Source organism: Pinus tabuliformis, chromosome 3_2, assembly GCF_031772625.1.
Source record: "Pinus tabuliformis cultivar Carrire ecotype Pingquan chromosome 3_2, CPIR1, whole genome shotgun sequence".
NCBI classification, from domain to species: domain Eukaryota; kingdom Viridiplantae; phylum Streptophyta; class Pinopsida; order Pinales; family Pinaceae; genus Pinus; species Pinus tabuliformis.
The window spans coordinates 608,918,488-608,936,375 of record NC_142302.1 but is presented as its reverse complement, the minus strand read 5'-3'; the positions used below and the strand labels follow the sequence as shown (position 1 = coordinate 608,936,375).

The window sequence follows — 17,888 nt, the reverse complement described above, 5'->3', positions numbered from 1 at the left end:
TATATTCATATAGACACAGATTCTGGCGTAGGAGGTATATCTACCTTTCCTTGTCGAGTCTGCCACCTTAACAAAGGTGTCGATCGAGTTTCCAATGCCTTCTAGTATCTCTGGATCCCAGAAGTCCATTGGTAAGCCAAATAGCCGAACCCATATTGGGGCAGCTAGTAGTTTCTCTTGGTCAGGGTTGTAGCATTCTTCCCAATGCCTGATGAAGAGTCCAACATTGTTAAAGAAGTATGGTCCATCTTCAAAAATCCTCTCTTTGTCTTCCAGATTTGAAGATCACTGTGAAGAATCCTTTCACCCCTAGCTTGAGATCTGTGTGCCCTTTTGGCTGCCATCGTTGTTGGATCCATTTTATCAGTTCTTTCTTTGTTGACCATGCCCCTATGAACTTGCAGATGAGGGCATGGTCCTTCATGTACCTTTGATACTCTTTCAGCTTATTGTTCGGGATAACGAATCTAGTTTTTTTTGCAGCTCTTGGCAGACATCTTCCTCCCAAGCCCGCTTGCCATTTGGCTCCCAAAACCGGGATTCATTTACCTTTCCCCCATTCCCGCTTGTGGCTTTGTGCTGGCTCGATTCGCCTGTTTCTACATTCCTATAGGAGGGGATCTCTCCCCCCCTATCATACCACTCATCACTATCTCAACTGCGGTCACAGTCAAGTTGCAGGCCTTTGTTTGGTTTGGCTATAATAGTTTTTATCAGGGCAGGGCCGTGGAACCCTGAAACCCTAACCTACCGTGCACCTAGTTCTCTCTGCCATCGTTCCACAAGTCCTTCAAATATTCTCACCCATATTATATTAATACACATTAATATTTTAATTTTCCTAAGTTTAGACTTAAGGTCTCATTAAAAATATTAATTATTTTAATATCTCTTCATACGAGTGGAATTTCTCCGAATGATTTCTTGGTCTTGGAGATCTCATGTGCCTTAGCCTCTCCACCAATTTTCATAGCTAGAGCAAATCCGATGCTATCAAAAATCAACACTCCCTCTTAGCGAGGAATGTGCTTTAGTAATGGTTCACCATAGAAACATCACATTGATCCTCCGCATTGGTACCTGTGCTGATGCTTGGCATGTTGCCTCACATCTATTGCAATGATGCTTTGTATACTGCCGCCCATGACACTGCCACTGCCACATCTGTACTGCAACTCCCTCTCAACATGCTGCATCATGCTGCCCATAGCACTGCCACTGCTAATTACTGCACTGCAACTCAATTACCGAGAAGTAAGTAACTGACTTCTCCCAACCACTGACATCCCGGTCAGTCTGGAAGCCTCGTGATGTTGAAGCTACCTCTGTTGCTATCATGTGCTTCCTCTGCTACCACTACGCTACTGCAACCTCTTTTGTGCCTCTCACACTACTGCAACCTCTACTATGCTGCTATAGACTTCTGCACTCTAGCCCTGCCTTGCTGCTCCACACCACTTTGCTCCACCCGACACCTGTCATCATGCTATTGTCGTTAAGGGCTCCTGTAGGTGGATGTAATCCAAGAGTTTGGGCACCTCAAGGATCCTGCCCTTAGTATGCAGTCCTCTTGACTACAACTCGATGTCTCCCCACCTTTTCTCTAGAGGTGCATGAGCACTCATGGCACAATTGTCATCAGTCTCGACGTTTTTTTCCGCCTTAGCTGGAGCTGCCTTTGAATCATAAGCCTCTCCCTTGTTTTTCTTCCTGGGACACTAGGATGCATAATGTCCCAGCTCCCCACAATGGAAGCACTTAACCTTGGAGCTGTCCTTTTTCTTCATCTTCCATTGTTGTCTTGCAGATGTTAGAGCCGCATCCTCTTCCTCCTATTTCTTGATTCGACCTCCCTTGCCACTACTCCTCGCCTTGGTCATCCTCCTGATCTCTTATTGGCGAAGAGCTGCCCACATCTCGTCCCAACTGGGAAGAGTATCCCTGCCCAAAATACTTTGGACAAATGTCTCCCACTCCTCGGAGACTGCATTCAGGGCTGCCCTGACCATAAACTCTGGATCCGGTGTAGACCCCACGGAAGTAAGGTGGTCACGAATTTCCTGCAACCTGAGAAGGAATGGATCTATCTGCTCTCCCTTCTGATTCTGATATGACTGCAGCTGATTCTCCAATAACATCTTCTGCTGCACGGAAGAGCCCTGGTATAAGGTGGTCAGCGCCTCCCACATCTCCCTTGTTGTGTTCTTCTCATCAATATGTGGTATGACATGATCTTTGACCCCGTCTAGGATCAAGAATCTTGCCTTCGCCTCGGCCTCCTCATACTTCTCATTAGCATTCGGGTCAACTAGGATTGCTACGGTTTTCAAGGCTAGTCCTTGATGCGATGTCTGTCTAGGATTGCCAGGATCCTGGCCTTTGAAATGACAAGATTAGAAGCTTTGTCCAGTCTGTCTTGATTCCTCAATTCATTGACTTCCATCTCTGCTCCTCTTCTAGACTCCCTCTGAGTCTTGACTTCCCTCCTAGAAATCCTCCTGCCAATTGTTGAACTACTCCTCTCCAATCCTCCTTTGCCGCTGCAACACGGATTTGGATTCCTTGGCTAGAAATCCGTCGAGGTAGTGATTCCCTCTACCTTGGTTCCGTCTCCTTAGACATTGTTCTGTATTGACAGAAACAACGTCCCACCAACTCCTCAAATCACAATCTGCCCACAGCTCCCCAAGCCCCAACAACTGAAGAAACTGAGCCTTTCAAGCTTTTGCACAATCCTGACAAAGGCTAAATCTGCCCTTCCTGCTAATTGCGTCAATCCTACCTGGTTGAGCAGGATGACGTGGCTCTTTGTGAGCCTCTTTTGCCTCTCTCTGCCTCTGCACTGGCCCTTTCCTTGGCTCGAAATGATGACGCAGGCTCTGCGTCACTTCTTCTCTTGCTGCTTCTGCTCAGGAACAACGCTGTCTCTCGGGACAACTGCTTCTGCTGCAAATTTCAGATTTCTGTTGGTGTCTTCAGTCCTCCTGTGATCTACAATCCTCTGATACCATGTGGAAATTTCTAAGTCTGACACATCAGAAATCCCTACTGCATTATCTGGTTTATTATCTCCTACTTGTTCTTTTAATTAACAAATTATTTATTAATATAAATACTGAAATAAACACAAATGCAACCTTCACACATATACAGATCAACAACTGAAATAACTGAGACAACACAAGGGACACCGTTATTTTTGGACAATCATTCTCGGAAAAACCCAATGTGGGAAAACCGGTGTAGCAGATTTGAGAGTTTTATTATTATGCAGTTTTCTGAATACAACTAGGGTGCCAAAAATGGCTCACCCTTCAGAGATTTTCCTTGGCAGAAGTACCTGTTTTCGGAGACAGATATTTCGGCTAATCAACAACTGGATGAATAGCCTCATAGTGACTTCGACTGCTCCCTTAGCTGGACAACGAAAGCTGCCTCAAGCGACCCTCAGGAACTGCGTCACCCTCCAAAGACTGCATCACCCTCTACGACTCTGCGTGAGCTATCTATCTCTCAGTCTGCCCCACAAAAATTCCTCAATGTTGCCTCTCCAGCCCAACGTCAGCTCTACAGCCCTCTACGTTGCCTGCATCAGCCTCTGCTGCCTTTGTGTTAGCCTCTTGGCCCTTTGCGTCTTCTACGCTGGCTCCTCAGCCTCCGCAGTCAACCCTCGCTACCTCCGCATCAGCTTTCCAAGGCTCTGCACTGGCTCCTCAACCTCCGCGTCAGTCCTGGTTGCCTTTGCATCAGCCTTCCAAGGCTCTGCGCTGTCTCTCTGGCACTCTCTCTGCCTCTCTGCTATGTATTCTTAGCTTTCTGCCGAACTGTCCCTCACTGCAACAGATCACTAACTCAATTTCTCAGCAAACCCTGCCCCAGAAAATCGAATTTTTGATCAACTTGGTGTACCTCCAACTGACCCTCAAGCCTTCTCTTATAATTTTCCCGTTGACGATTCAATAGCCGGGATTATGTCCCTAATCAATGGCTAAGATTAGATCTGGCTTGATCTTCGTTATTTAGAACTTTCTCACTCATATTATATTAATACACATTAATATTTTAATTTTCCTAAGTTTAGACTTAGTGTCTCATTAAAAATATTAATTATTTTAATATCTTTTCATCCGGGTGGAATTTCTCCAAACGATTTCTGGGTCTTGGAGATCTCATGTGCCTTAGCCTCTCCACCAATTTTCATGGCTAGATTACATCCGATGCTACCAAAAATCAACAAATGCATCTATCATTAAGTTCTTGTTATCCATGGCTAGCTATGAAACCAGATTCGCTGGAAATGGGCTACGTGTCCGAATCCCACGAATCAGACAAGATTCGGTGGAGATTCGAATCCTAGAATGGGACACGTCGTGTCCTAACAGGACATGATCAAATCTCGCACGTGTGACGTTAGGACACAACGTGTCATGATTTTGGGATTCGAATCCCAAAAAAGGGAAACCCATGGGCATAAAAAAGCGCTGTTCTATCAGTCATTTACCATTTCTCTCTTTCAGTTTTGCATACATTGAGCTGTGGGCAAGGAGCTAAGGGTTTGGAGCAAGGAGCTAAGGGTGTGGAGCGTTCGACAAGGAGATTCAAGCACCAAGTAAGTGCATTTCATCTCTATTTTTTGCATTTCCATTACAACAGTTTGTATATGAATTTTTTTTACAAATTTGTGCATGTTTTGTTTATTTTTTTTACAGTATTCATGGCTCAATCAAGGGAGCAGTTAGGGGGCAAAGGAAGGGGAAGAATGTCTCCATTGGAGATACCCCTCCTCCCCCAATATCATCAGAGTCTGTTGCAAGTAATGTTGAGGGAAGAGGAGGATCTAAGGCAACATTAAGAAATATCCCTTGTGGAAATATGTCACAAGAGAGGATGGGACAAGCACCAAGGGGAAGGGAGGAGGCATGTGCAATGGAGATGCAACTTTTGCCACATTTCTTTCAAAAGCACATATTACCGTGTGAAAGGCCATTTGTTGGCTTTACTAGGTTGTGGAATTGGAGCTTTGTAAAGCTGTTCCTTTACAAAAGAGGAAAGAAATGGAAACAAAGTTTACTGTTGGTATGGCAAATGTGGCTGCAAAATCAAGAAAAACCAAGAATGAAGACCCCCTTCCATTTTTGAGGAAAGGCACCAACAAGTTTCCACTTGAGAGTTCTATTGGGGGACAAGCAGCAAAAAGAAGATCGATTTCACTTGGTGCAATGAACAATATTTAAAAAAAAGAGAAATGGGAAGAGCTCGATCTCACCATTGCCTTCTTTTTCTATCAAAACTTCATATCATTTAATGTTGCACGCTCACCTCTATTTATTGAGATGTGTCGAGCTCTAACTCACGGGTTTCCATCATGGTATGTGCCTCCTGGTTCAGAGAAGCTTAGAACCACATTGTTAACGAAGGCAAAAAAAGAGGTGCAAAAAATGCTTGAGACTATTAAAGCATCATGCCAATATCTAGGGTTAGCATTGTTTCTGATGGATGGACAAATCTAGCACGACACCCAATCATCAACTTCATGGTGTCTTCCTTGAATGGTCGAGTTTTCTTGAAAGTAGTGGATACACTTGGAGAATACAAGGATGCACAATTTATGGGTGAGTTATTTATTAAAGTTATTGAAGATGTAGGTGTTGATTCTTGTGTGCAAATCATTACAGATAATGCACCTGTTTGCAAGGCTGCTGGCATGATTGTGGAAGCTAAATATCCACAAGTGTTTTGGACACCTTGCATTGTCCATTCATTGAACTTAGCACTGAAATCCATTGCTTCCGATGTGCTTTGGATTGGTAACATTATTGAGGATGCATGACATATCCATAACTTTGTGCAAAATCATACAAATGCCCTCACTATCTACAAGAAGTACAACAATCTATCATTGTTGAAGATTGCTGATACACGGTTTGCCTCTTCATTCATGATGTTGAAGAAGTTGAGGGAAGTCAAGAGCGCTCTTGAGTCCATGGTTATTTTTGAGTTTTGGTCTTTTTGGAGAAAGACAGATCAAGTAGCCTCTAAAAGAGTGAAGGACATAGTGCTAGATGATGCTTGGTGGGAGAGGGTAGATCTAATTATTCAGATCATGGAACCTATGATTTCTTTGCTTCAATTTGCAGATACAAACAAACCCATCCTAGGAGAGGTTTATGAGGGATGGGATTCCATGATTGAGTCTGTGAGGAGCATTATTCTACAGAGTGAGTGCCCCGAGTATGAGACATCACCAGAGGCCTTCTGTGGTACTATACAGGATATTCTTGTTAGCAGATGGGACAAGAATTACACACCTTTACATTGTTTGGCTCACTCATTGAGCCCAAAATACTACAACGATGAGTGGCTGAATGGTGGACCTTCCTGCGGATTCCCTCTTCACATGGATGGTGAAATCTCACAGGGGAGGAAAGATGCATTCAGGGGGGTTTTCCAGGATAGAGCATCCCTTGATGAGGTGGGGGATGCCTTTGCAGAGTTTTCCACTGGCACTGGTCGATTTGCAGTATATGATGTGATTAGGGACAGGGGGTTTTAGAAGCCCTATTCTTGGTGGGAAAATCATGGGGCAACAAGCCCTCCTCTTCAGCAATTAGCCATGAGGCTCCTCTCTTAGGTGACTTCATCCTCTTGTTGCGAGAGGAATTGTAGCACATATGGGAATTTGTATAGTGTGAAGAAGAGCAGGCTTGAGCAGATACAATGGTGTATGTGCACACCAACCTTCGTCTTATTTACAGGTAGAGGGAAGAGTGGTTGAGGGGAAAGACAAAGATGTGGGATGTCTTTCTTGATGATATGGGTTTGGACAACAGTGTTGAGTTGGCGTTGGCCAACATGGATCTCAATGATCCAGTGCTAGAGCCTATTAGATTTGATGATGGTGATATTTTAGAGGGGTCATCCTCCACACCAGCAGATGTAGAGGCGATTATGGATACAAGGGAGGAGGAGGATGCAGAGGAGAGCAGTGGTGACCATGATGATGAGGACATTGACGCTGATTCTGATCATGACTATGAGGATTGTTTACTCATGAGTCATGGGCTACCTATTGCCTTGAGGCTTGTATACTTGTAGTTTTATATTTTCTATTTCTATTTGCCATTGGCATTGCACTACCTATGTAACACATTTTGATTTGATGACTTAATGAGAAAACTACAGTTGTTAGTGTCTTTATCTTACTATCTTGTAAGTTGTCTTTCATTTATGAATCATGATTTATCATTTTATGTGACATGTATTTGAATTTTGTATGTACAATGCATGCTAATTGCTATAATGTTACTAACTTACTTTGTGAACACTGAACAGTTAAATTAACATCTAGATGAAGATCTATGTTTGAAATCAATGAATTTGTATCATTAATGAGAATTTGTGTAAGAAATATCTAATTTTTAATATATATATATATTTTAATAAAATTATATATAACGAATCCTACGTGTCCTTTTCCGGGGGTCAACGTGTCCGAATCTGAATCTCGAATCCCATATCCTACGAATCTCGAATCCCCGTGTCAGGTGACTTAGATGGCTACTTGGTTGGCACAGTTCATGTGCATTGGACAAGATGTAATTTTCAATAGATTCTCTAACGTTCAATTTCAAAGAGCATTCCCACACGTCAGCAGTAGGGTTATGCAAGTCATCTCCTAGCCTTTTATGTTTTACCAGACCTGAAAATTTGAGTTGCTTATCTAATACAATTATTGAGGCAGTTCTGCTTATTTCTTGGAGTTTGTGTGATTTTAAGCCTTAAAATTTATAATTGCTTGTGCATTTATGAATGCTTCTGCAGGTAATGTGCTATTTACATGTTGGCCATACGTTATAAACTTATAACACCGGGGCTGTTTTTTCATTTGTTTGCAGGTTTTAATACAACATCTACATGAGAAGCTTAATCTTAGCGAGGTATTACAGTTGTTATCAAGAAAACCACTTTAGGCATTTGTGTTGTTTTCCTAATTTTATGATCTAATAGGGTTGGGAACTGGACTTTTGAAGAGTTTGGCCTTTTTATTTAAGCATCTTTCTATTTCATGCAAGTTGAAACCAAACAGGATTTTGCTTTTGAAACTTGACTTTTCTTTTTCCAATCCTCAAAATATGTTAATGTAAGTACTTTTCCTGTGTTTTGTTGGTAATGAAGTTTGTTAAGTCATTGTTATTTTATGACTTACTAAGGTAGGTCCAGCTATGTAATTAGAAATACATCGTTTCTTCAAAATCCTGTATGTCAGGACAGTTCTTGTCTACATTGAGGAATAAACTACCCATCTTGACGAAGTTGGCTTTAATTAAAAATGGTGTCATACAAATGGCCACTTATTTTAACACTACTTTTATTTTAAACTTTCCCTGTCTTGTTTTGTTTAGTATGTCTCTTAGGGAACTGACATTCCCTTTGAAGGGGTGGACACACAACGTCCATAATGTATCCACGATTTGCATGATGAAGGGAAGGTTATCAGAAAGTTCAGTAATTTTATGAGATCCACATACTTCAATAATGATCGAGAGATGGCCCAGGAATGCGTTGAGAAATCTCTGATTGTATAACAACCATATCATTCACTTTGTTTTGAAGAAATCACTCAGCTGCTTGTTGTCAATCTCCCATAAGTGTCTCCTCCAATGATTTTGTCACATGCAAACATCTTGATGGGAATATCTCCATTTTCTCCATACTCGTCTTAATGGTGGTGGATTTGTTAGCAAATTGGCTTCAATTGTCCTTGCCAATTTGAAAATATATCTTTTTGATTTGAACTTTAAACAGAAATTCCATAAATTACCAATTCTGCTCCTCCGTTGATACTTTCTCTAAGCTATGAAAGTGCTGAAAAAAGTTATAGATGACAGAAATGTACCCTGAAAAGAGGAAGGCAACATAATGGAAGAAAATTTATTTGTTTCTGGGGCAATGCTTATGTGTAAAAACACCATAGATGCACCGGTGGTTGCCAATGGAGTATAAATAAGCATGATGTCTGCTAGCATCTGTTTCCAGAGCTTCAACTCTCATGTATAGAACATAAGATAAATATATTAATGTCCAACAAATGACTATTGAAGTAGGTCATTGCCACTGTTTTAAGTACAATGATGTATACACAAAGCAGGAGCTCTAAAGTGTCTCCTCTATAAAAGCAAGAAACAGGAAGTAAGTAAAATAGCAGTCTAATCTAAAACCTAGATTAGCAGTAGAGCATTTCCATTGGCTTGACTAACCATAGGATAGAGAATGCAGTGGCTGAGTTTAAATACTTGGAATTGCTGATACCTGTGAAATTTGCCAAGCAGCAAAGGAGAATGTAAAAGGCTGCAGGCTCAAGGAAGACGGCTATATCTATGCTGTTGGGAGCAACGGGTGGGAGAAAACGCATAATTTTCAAAAACTTTTGGGATTGTTTTTGATATAATATGTATTTTAATATATTTTGATGCATGTATATTAAAAAAACCATGCAGAATGCCGAATTAGGTGCTGAAAGTATGAAAACATATAGTTTTAAAAACCAGAACTGGGTTTTGAACCGGCCACCTATCTAACTGGGATTCGAAATGAACTGGATCAAACTGGGATTCGAAGCGAACTGGATCAAACTGGATTTGATGAACTGGATATGAAAAAAACACAAAATAATTAATCTTCAGTGGAAAAATTTATTTTAAAGATTTCAGACCATGATTTAAACCGTTAGAAATAGAGACAAAATATGCAAAGTTTGCTCATTTGTATGCCATGTAAGGGTGAATATATCGAAATGGCATAGAGTAAAATATTTATCAACAACAAAATACATAATCAATAAGTCTCTATGTGGACTCTAGAGTTCAAAAACAATGCAACAAGCTATTGGGCCATTGCCCTACTATAAATCACTTATCAACATGATCACTCAACAAACTCATCATTAATTAACCACTACTAGAAACGGGATCATCAACAAGAACTACATAAACATATCTAGCTCAAAGACATCAAACTTGCTCAACCTTATAATATGGTAGAAATTGAAAAATTTAACATGCCTAACCAATGATTTTCGTTTGAGTGAAGGGTTCATCTTCTCAACCTTATAATATGGTAAAAAATGCTGAGCATGCCTAGCCAATTATTTTTCTTTGAGTGAAGGGTACATTTTTGTTAAGGCCATGGTAGAGGACTTCAACAATCAATACCACTAAAATCAAGGTACATAAAGGGCTTCATGCTCTTGATAATTGCCAATTACATACCCTCAAACATGATTGAATCAAATGGAAACATTGAAATCTCCTTGTTGCTGCACCAACTAGCAGGCATAAGGGATAGGCAAAAGCTAGAGGGCACAACAATTCCTGGGACAGAGGCCCCACTGTCACCGCGACCTAAGTCCTCTACTCTTCTAAGATTTTCACCGATGGGAGGAGTCGCAGTAGTATTTACTTGTAATAGATGTGTAACAAACAAGGTTCATATACACAACGGAGTAATCTTCAAAACAATTGGAAGACGTAAACATCCATTGTAGGACAAGTATTGTATATTGAATTATATATAAAAGAATTGATGAGATGATTACAATGAAGGTGAGGTCCTGCTTATATGCCCTAGGCAGGTACCTCTTCACCAATGGGTATGTCCTTAGGGACATACCTTTTCATTAACTAGTTACTACTTAATCAATATTTATTATTATTATTGTTTTACATTATTTCTATGTTGTACGAGTTTTTGGAAAGTGGGAACGTTGGGAACTTGGGTAGGGTTGTCCGGAACGGCTAGAGGTTTCCCCAAAATTTCCAGGAAACGACTAATTGGGAGCAGTAATATTTTATAATAAAAATAATAAAAATTAAAAAATAAAAATGTTTTTTAAATTATTTAATTTATATAATAATCTATATATTTTAATATTAAAATCAATTTAAAATTTTAATTCATTATATGAATATCAAATTCAAAAATAAAAATCTAAATGATTCAAGGGACACTTTTGAATTTAAGAAACATAGTGAAAATCAAAGAACTCATCATATTAATATTCATATTGCTAGCACGCCCAATGTAGTACATAGTTAAAAAATGGCAAATGCCCAAAGTGGCAAAGTAATACATGGTCCAAAAATGCTCAAAGGCCAAAACATAACATTAAAGACTAAAGTTGAAGATGATCATAAAGTGCAATCTTCGGCATGAAGACTATCCATATAACCTTGAGCCTTGCTAGGCACTCTAATTCCATCATCGCCATCATCTATATCAAGATCACCTGCGATGCTACCCAAAGATATGCCAACTAAACTTGCATCTTGTGAAGGATTATCCTCATTATCATCAATCTGAGAAGCATCCTCAACATCAACATCCCATCTTGCTGCAGGGCCCTCTAAATACTCAGGTAGCTTCCTTGAGGGAAGTCGAAGACTACTATGCATATAAATCAATTTCTCTTCTCTCTTAGAGGTAAGCCTATTCCTCTTAACAAAGTGAATAAACTATAAGTAGACCAATTCCTTTCAGCTGCCGATGAATTAGAAACCTAAGATAACAAGTGTGAGGCAAGATTTCGAAGATCTTGGGCTTTCACCCCATATATTCTTCACCATCCAATGGGATTCTTTTGTGCATAAATGTTGATGTCCAACCTTGCATCTTGAGAGAATTTGGAAGGGTTTAAGGTAGCAAAATCAATAAATTGTTCCCGCATTACATTTGCTTCATTAGGTCTATAGATTTTGCATATGGCATTAAGAAAGCCTTGTTTCACTTCTTCATCATCGATGGGTAGAACTCTGTTTGGTCTCTCCATATACCACTTTGGATTAAGGGCAAAAGCAACCATGTGAAGATAGGTATTGAGTTTGATCCATATCTTCCCTATTATCTTATGAATTTCATTGAAGAACTCCAAAAAGGGGTTTCTATCCTGAATGATGTGCCTTATCTTGCTTACCATGCTATCAATACATCCATAAAGTTCTCCAAGGGTGGGGGAATTAGAATCTGCATACCTAATCAACTCCACAATTGGAGTTGTGAAAGAAACAAGATATTTACAATCAGACCACCAATCATCATTGAGAAGCTGATCTCTTATCTTTTTTGCCTACATGGATTTAGATTCAGACCATGCATTCCACTCTTGGGAAACAACAGTGGCTTGTAAGGATGCATGCACCTCAACCATACCTTGAAGAAGAATGAACTATGTAGCATATCTTGTTTCTGTAGGTTTCAAAAACCTCTTCCTTGAATACATCCTGTAGATTGCTAAAGAGACATGGTGGTTGCAAATGTCCATTTGTGCATCTCTTGCAGCTAAAATGAGTTTTGCAATCCAAGATATTTTGCCAATGTCTTTGAGGACATTATTCAAGGCATGTACACAACAAGGAGTCCAAAAGATATGCCTATATTGACTTTGAACCTATGTTGCAGGAAACATTGCCCCCAGGTCTGTTTCAGCCAGGAAACAAAACGGAAATGCGTACATGTCCTAGAAACGAGTTTCCCGGTTGTACGACAGAGTTTCCATTTCATATTGCAATTTTTCTTTTATTTTTGTTTTTGTTTTTTCAATTCTAATTTCTTTTGGGCGAATAAAATATCTTGTGGATGCTTCTAGATGCCTCTCTCAAGTTATAAAAAGACTCTTGCCTCATTCCCTCATCACACAATTGAGCAAGTCGATTCTCTTGGAGACAGACGATTTTAGCAAAGGAGAAAAGAGAAGAGAGCAGCGATCTTTTGTCTTTATAGTTCTTGTAGCCTTATAGTCTTTATTGTACTTGCAGCCTCATATAGATAATAAAGGTTGATTATGAGATTTGGATATATAATAAAAGTTGATTTTGGATATTCCGATATTGCTATTTTCATTATGTGATCATTCATGAGTAAATGTGATGTAAATTTAATCATAGTGTTTGAACTTTAAATGTAATAAATTATAATGTATCATGTATGCTTTATGATTGCACATAACATTTCTTAAATGTCCCAAATTCCAATATATATATATATATATATATATATATATATATCACATTTCCCCGTTTCCAAAATTTGGGGGGGGGGGGGGGGGGGTCATGTTTCGTACTTGTGCCCGTTTCAGAAACTCATACCCGTTTCCCCATTTCGTGCAACTTAGCTTTGAACCATCAAACTGACTGCTTTGCAAACAGGGGCTGCATCTGTGATTACATGTACTACATTTGAAGGACCAAGCTCATCAATTTCTTCTTTTAATACTTCAAACATGAAGGTAGCATCCTTCAGTGTCCCACTACAATCAATTGCTTTTAAAAAATAGGGCCCAGCTGGAGATGTAACAATAATCTTCAACAATGGCCTTTGTTGAATGTCTGTCCAACCATCCATAACTATTGAACATCCTGAATAAATCCAAGATTGTTTAAGGGGGCCCATAAGCCCCTGCATTCTTGTCACCCCCATATCTAACGTTGATGTCCTCATTTTGTTGTAATTTGGAGGTGCATATCCTGGCCCAACAATTATGATTTTTCGCACCATTTCTTTGTAATGTGGAGAACAGGTAGCATTAAATCAAATGAAATTCCATTTGCCATAAAAAAATTAGCAATAACATCATCAACCTCATCCCTATGTAATACATTGTAGATTTTAGAAATTTGTTCTTGAGCAAAACTAGCAGGCCTCTTACTCCTTCGAGAAGTAGATTTCCCCACAAATTCAAATTGGTTTGATGCAGTTTGATTAACTGAATCTTCCATAGCATGGGAAGAAGATCTAGGTACTTTAAAATTACAATCATTGTCCAAGTTCATTACATTGGATCCTAGGGAAGCCATATGAAGCTTTGTCAATTGCATCCCTTTCTCAATAGTACATGTACAACCGTTTACCCCATCACTAGATAGGGATAGAAGATGATGCCACACCCTAGTGTAGCTTCCTTTAAACACATGATTACAAAATATGCATATCCATTCTTCACAATCACCACTATTCTTTTTCTTGTTTTTAGTAATTTTCTTCACAAATTTTAAGAAGGGTTTCTTGGGGTTTGTGCTTTGTTGGACTTGACCACTTGGAATTGGAGGAAGAGAAGAATTTTCATATCTAGTTGGTATTGAACTACCACTCTCCATGATTTCCCTAATTAATACAAGAGACAAAAAAACAAATTATAAACAAAATGCACAATGAAAAATAAAAAGATTTAAATAACATGTACTTGTATACAAAAATGAAAATGCAAATGTACTTAATTTATAATAAAGTTGTCCAATTATAGAATTGAGATATATAAATAATAAATAACAGTTGTCAATCGGAAAATATATAGAGTTAAAGAATTTAATATATATGTATATACATTATTATATCATATTTTCCCATATATTTATAAAATATTAAAAGTCAACCATAAAATTTGTTAGTCCCAATCCCAATTCAATCAATTTCCATAAAATCCTAATCTTAATTTTTTCCATCACTTTTCCATAAAATAAATATATAAATTTATTTTAATCTCTTTATTATTAACTTTGTAAATAATATAGTAACTCATCTCTATATATATATATATATATATCTATTGCCTCTATAAATTTTAATATTCAAATAACCTCAAAATCAAAATAAATCCCATAATATTACTCAATACTATCATGAAAATAATCTCATGATAATCTATATACGAATTAGTACAAATTGAAATTAGTAATGGAAACATAACAAAATGGAAAAATCCAAGCACATCTCAATCACAACGAACCAAAATTATATGATGCCCGAATACAAATACTTCCAACAACCTTGGCCATTCTTAAGCTGCTTGATGACTTCAAATTAAAAATCAAAATCAAAATAGACACCATAATTTACTCCAATGCTCTGTCATAAAATAAAATAAATTATAAAATTAAAGCATCGCTTCAACCTTCAAAGAATTTATTATATAATGTAATCATGAGCAGCTATGCCAAGGCAGGAAAAATGGAAAAGGCTTGCGATGTCTTTTCAAAAGCCCAGAATGCTAATATAAAATATTAAAATTTCATTTTATCTCCTACTATATTGATAGATGGATTTTGTAGACTGGGTAACCTTGAGAAGGCTCATTACTATTTCTTTGAGCTTAAGAAAAATCGCTGGTGGCCTAATAGGGACTCCTATTCAAAATTGATTAGGGCATGTTGTATCAGGGGTTTTGATTGGCATACAACTCAAACACTATTAGATGAGATGGATGAAAGGGGGCTTTCTTCTTTTGCATACACAAGGCGTCTTGTTCCAACAATGAAAGAATTAGAGGAAGAAGCATTGAGAGCAAAACAAGAAGCGTTGCAAGAAAAAAAGTAATTTATTTAAAGCAAAAAGTTAGACAAGGTAACGATCGCTTATACGATCCAAAATAATTTAACTGGTCTATTAGTATGGCTATTGGAAAATTCAAAACCCTCATAACTCAGAGATAGAATTAAATTTGATCTGTGTGAAGCACTTAGTCAAGAAAGCAAAAAGAAACTCAGACCTGTGCAAAACCATCGTGTGAACAAATCTAAACGCAGATTAAAGGAGCTTATACCAAGAATTGATAGGATGCTTACAAATCTCGGGCTAAAAAACAATTATGATAAATGCAGTTAGTTAGAAGAGCAGGATAGCAACAATGTCCAAAATCAAAATGCAGTTAGTCAAAACAACAATAGTAAAACTAAATAGTAAATTGACATGCTAGCGCAAAGGTTATACCAGACAGCAGAACCGCTCCCTCCGCCACTGTTTGCAAACGAATACCAACAAACAACTGCTCTCTCCAACAACAAACAAGTTAACAACTATAATGATGGAGTGAAAAGGAGGCTGAGGAACAACATTTATGGAGCATTGTGAGTGATTTTGGTGGGAAATGGCGTTTTTTTGTACGTGAGTTTGGGAATTGGAGTTTTTTTGGCGCCAAATTTATGTGGGAATGCGAGAACTCTAAAAAAAATAGGCGTCAAGGCTCCCGAAACAGTCTGCAACTCCCATTGCAGTTCGTACCGAAAAGGAAATGATCCCATGCCGTTCCAAAGCTCCCGGGAGCATGGGAACCATTGGAACGGATTTCCCACCTCTCGGGAGTCGTTTTGGTGTAACAGAGCATTATTTGTATTATTTTATACATATTTTTATTGATAACATTTCCTTCCTCTTCAAAAAGCTTTGTCCTCAAAGCCTATTGATGGAAGGGCTTGATCTCTTTTCCTGTTTCGAAAATCTTCTTGTCTTGGAACTTTCATTTTCGTAGATACAAGATGATATGATCCTTTGAGTGATAAACAAAATTGCCGGACTGAGAATGGATCTGACCATTCTAGATTAATCTTCTATGGAATCTTCCGTTCACTAGAAATTTGTAATGAATTATTATCATAGGACTGAGTTTTGCAAACTTTAGTATTCCTTGGAACATAAATTTGTTGTTTCCATCCTAAATAGTTAAAATATGTACGCTGACTTAGTTGTTTGCTCTTGTGATTCGGATGTTGATAAGGAATTCTTGCGGTTTGACTTCCTCTTATCATGTGTGTGGCAATTTCCTGATTTACTTTAGGCATTGTCTGTTGACCACTAGAGTAGCACCTGAGGATTATCTAAAGATTCCATGCCCGGGGATGTACCAAAGGATGCTTATCTGAAGATTCCATGCCCGGGCATGAACTCCACTTCTTCTTCTTATCATTTTATGTTGTACTCAAATTCCACAATCCCTGCAGGGACGATGTAAACAAAGCTAGAGTATGGCTTGATGGTGAAGACTTGGGTGAGTCCTAGTGTCTGGGGTTAATGTATATTACCATAATAGATCACACAAAAAATTTCGTGGAATTTGATTAGGTTTAGGGGGTCATTTTTTATTTTTATTTTTTGAATTTTCTGCAAGGCGAAAATTGGAATAAAAATTGTATATGAAATGTAATAAGTGATGTCTAGAGAAGTTGTATGGGGTATGAGTAATAAAAATTACACCTTTCACCCTCAAAATTCTACTAAGACACACTTTGAGGTGTTAAAAATGTGTTCTAAACTTTCAAAACCCACTTCCTAAGTTTAGTGGAAAAAGTGGCAATAAATTAAGCCAACAATTAAATAAATGGAGAAAAATAAATATTCACACATGCTAAATGATGTGGAAATGAGGTGGAAAATCATGGAGGAGTTAAAGTGAAGTCCGAAGCTGATGTGGACTCCTAAAATCAAGGAATGGACATGTGCTCAAGGAAATCAAATTTCTGGCAATAAACGAGGAAGTTGCTTACTTAGAAAATTCGAATTTGTGAAGTTAGTGCACATTTGGGAGGATTCGGGAGAATATTTGGTGGAGATTTTTGTCGGAAATTGTCACCACATTGGTTTCCACCCATACATGCTTGTCATTTTGTTATGGAATTTGATTTTGCTTGAGGGATTCTTGATGCCACTTGGGAAATTCGAATTTGCATGAAGGTTCTTTGAGATTGTCACCCATTTGTTTTGGGATTATCACCATTTGCCTTCGGATTGGCTCCCAAGATTCTATATAATAAGAGGTTTGTTCTCTCACTATGGAATCTTTTGTACTAGCTATTGTGTTTGGGGAGACTCTGCTCCTATGTACAATTGTGCTTCATATGAATAAAAAAGTCTTTGGGGTTCATTCATGGGTGTTTCTCTCTTGGAGATGTGCTTGGCTCAATGATGGTATAATTCTCTACTTGTGTTTAATTTGATTTTTTTTCTCATATGCTATTATAGATTTGTGAATGTATAACTATCTTACATTTGCAATTGGTTATTTAATATGCTCTAGACTATTAGAAAATGTAACTATGTTCAGTCTTCAATAATGTATTTGTCAAAAA

General features: G+C 38.4%; 1 protein-coding gene across 8 annotated transcripts in view; it reads left to right on the top strand.

Annotated features, from left to right (window-relative positions):
• LOC149182086 (uncharacterized) overlaps positions 1-17,888 on the top strand; it is a 511,265-nt gene that overhangs the window by 165,077 nt on the left and 328,300 nt on the right. For all 8 annotated transcript variants that reach the window (XR_016257052.1, XR_016257051.1, XM_089416746.1 and 5 more), the window contains exon 9: positions 7,896-7,937. Coding sequence is in view for 6 of the 8 variants with exons in the window: in XM_089416746.1 (XP_089272872.1) it covers positions 7,896-7,937 (42 nt within the window). In the remaining 2 variants the exon portion in view is untranslated. The remainder of the gene's footprint in view (positions 1-7,895; positions 7,938-17,888) is intronic.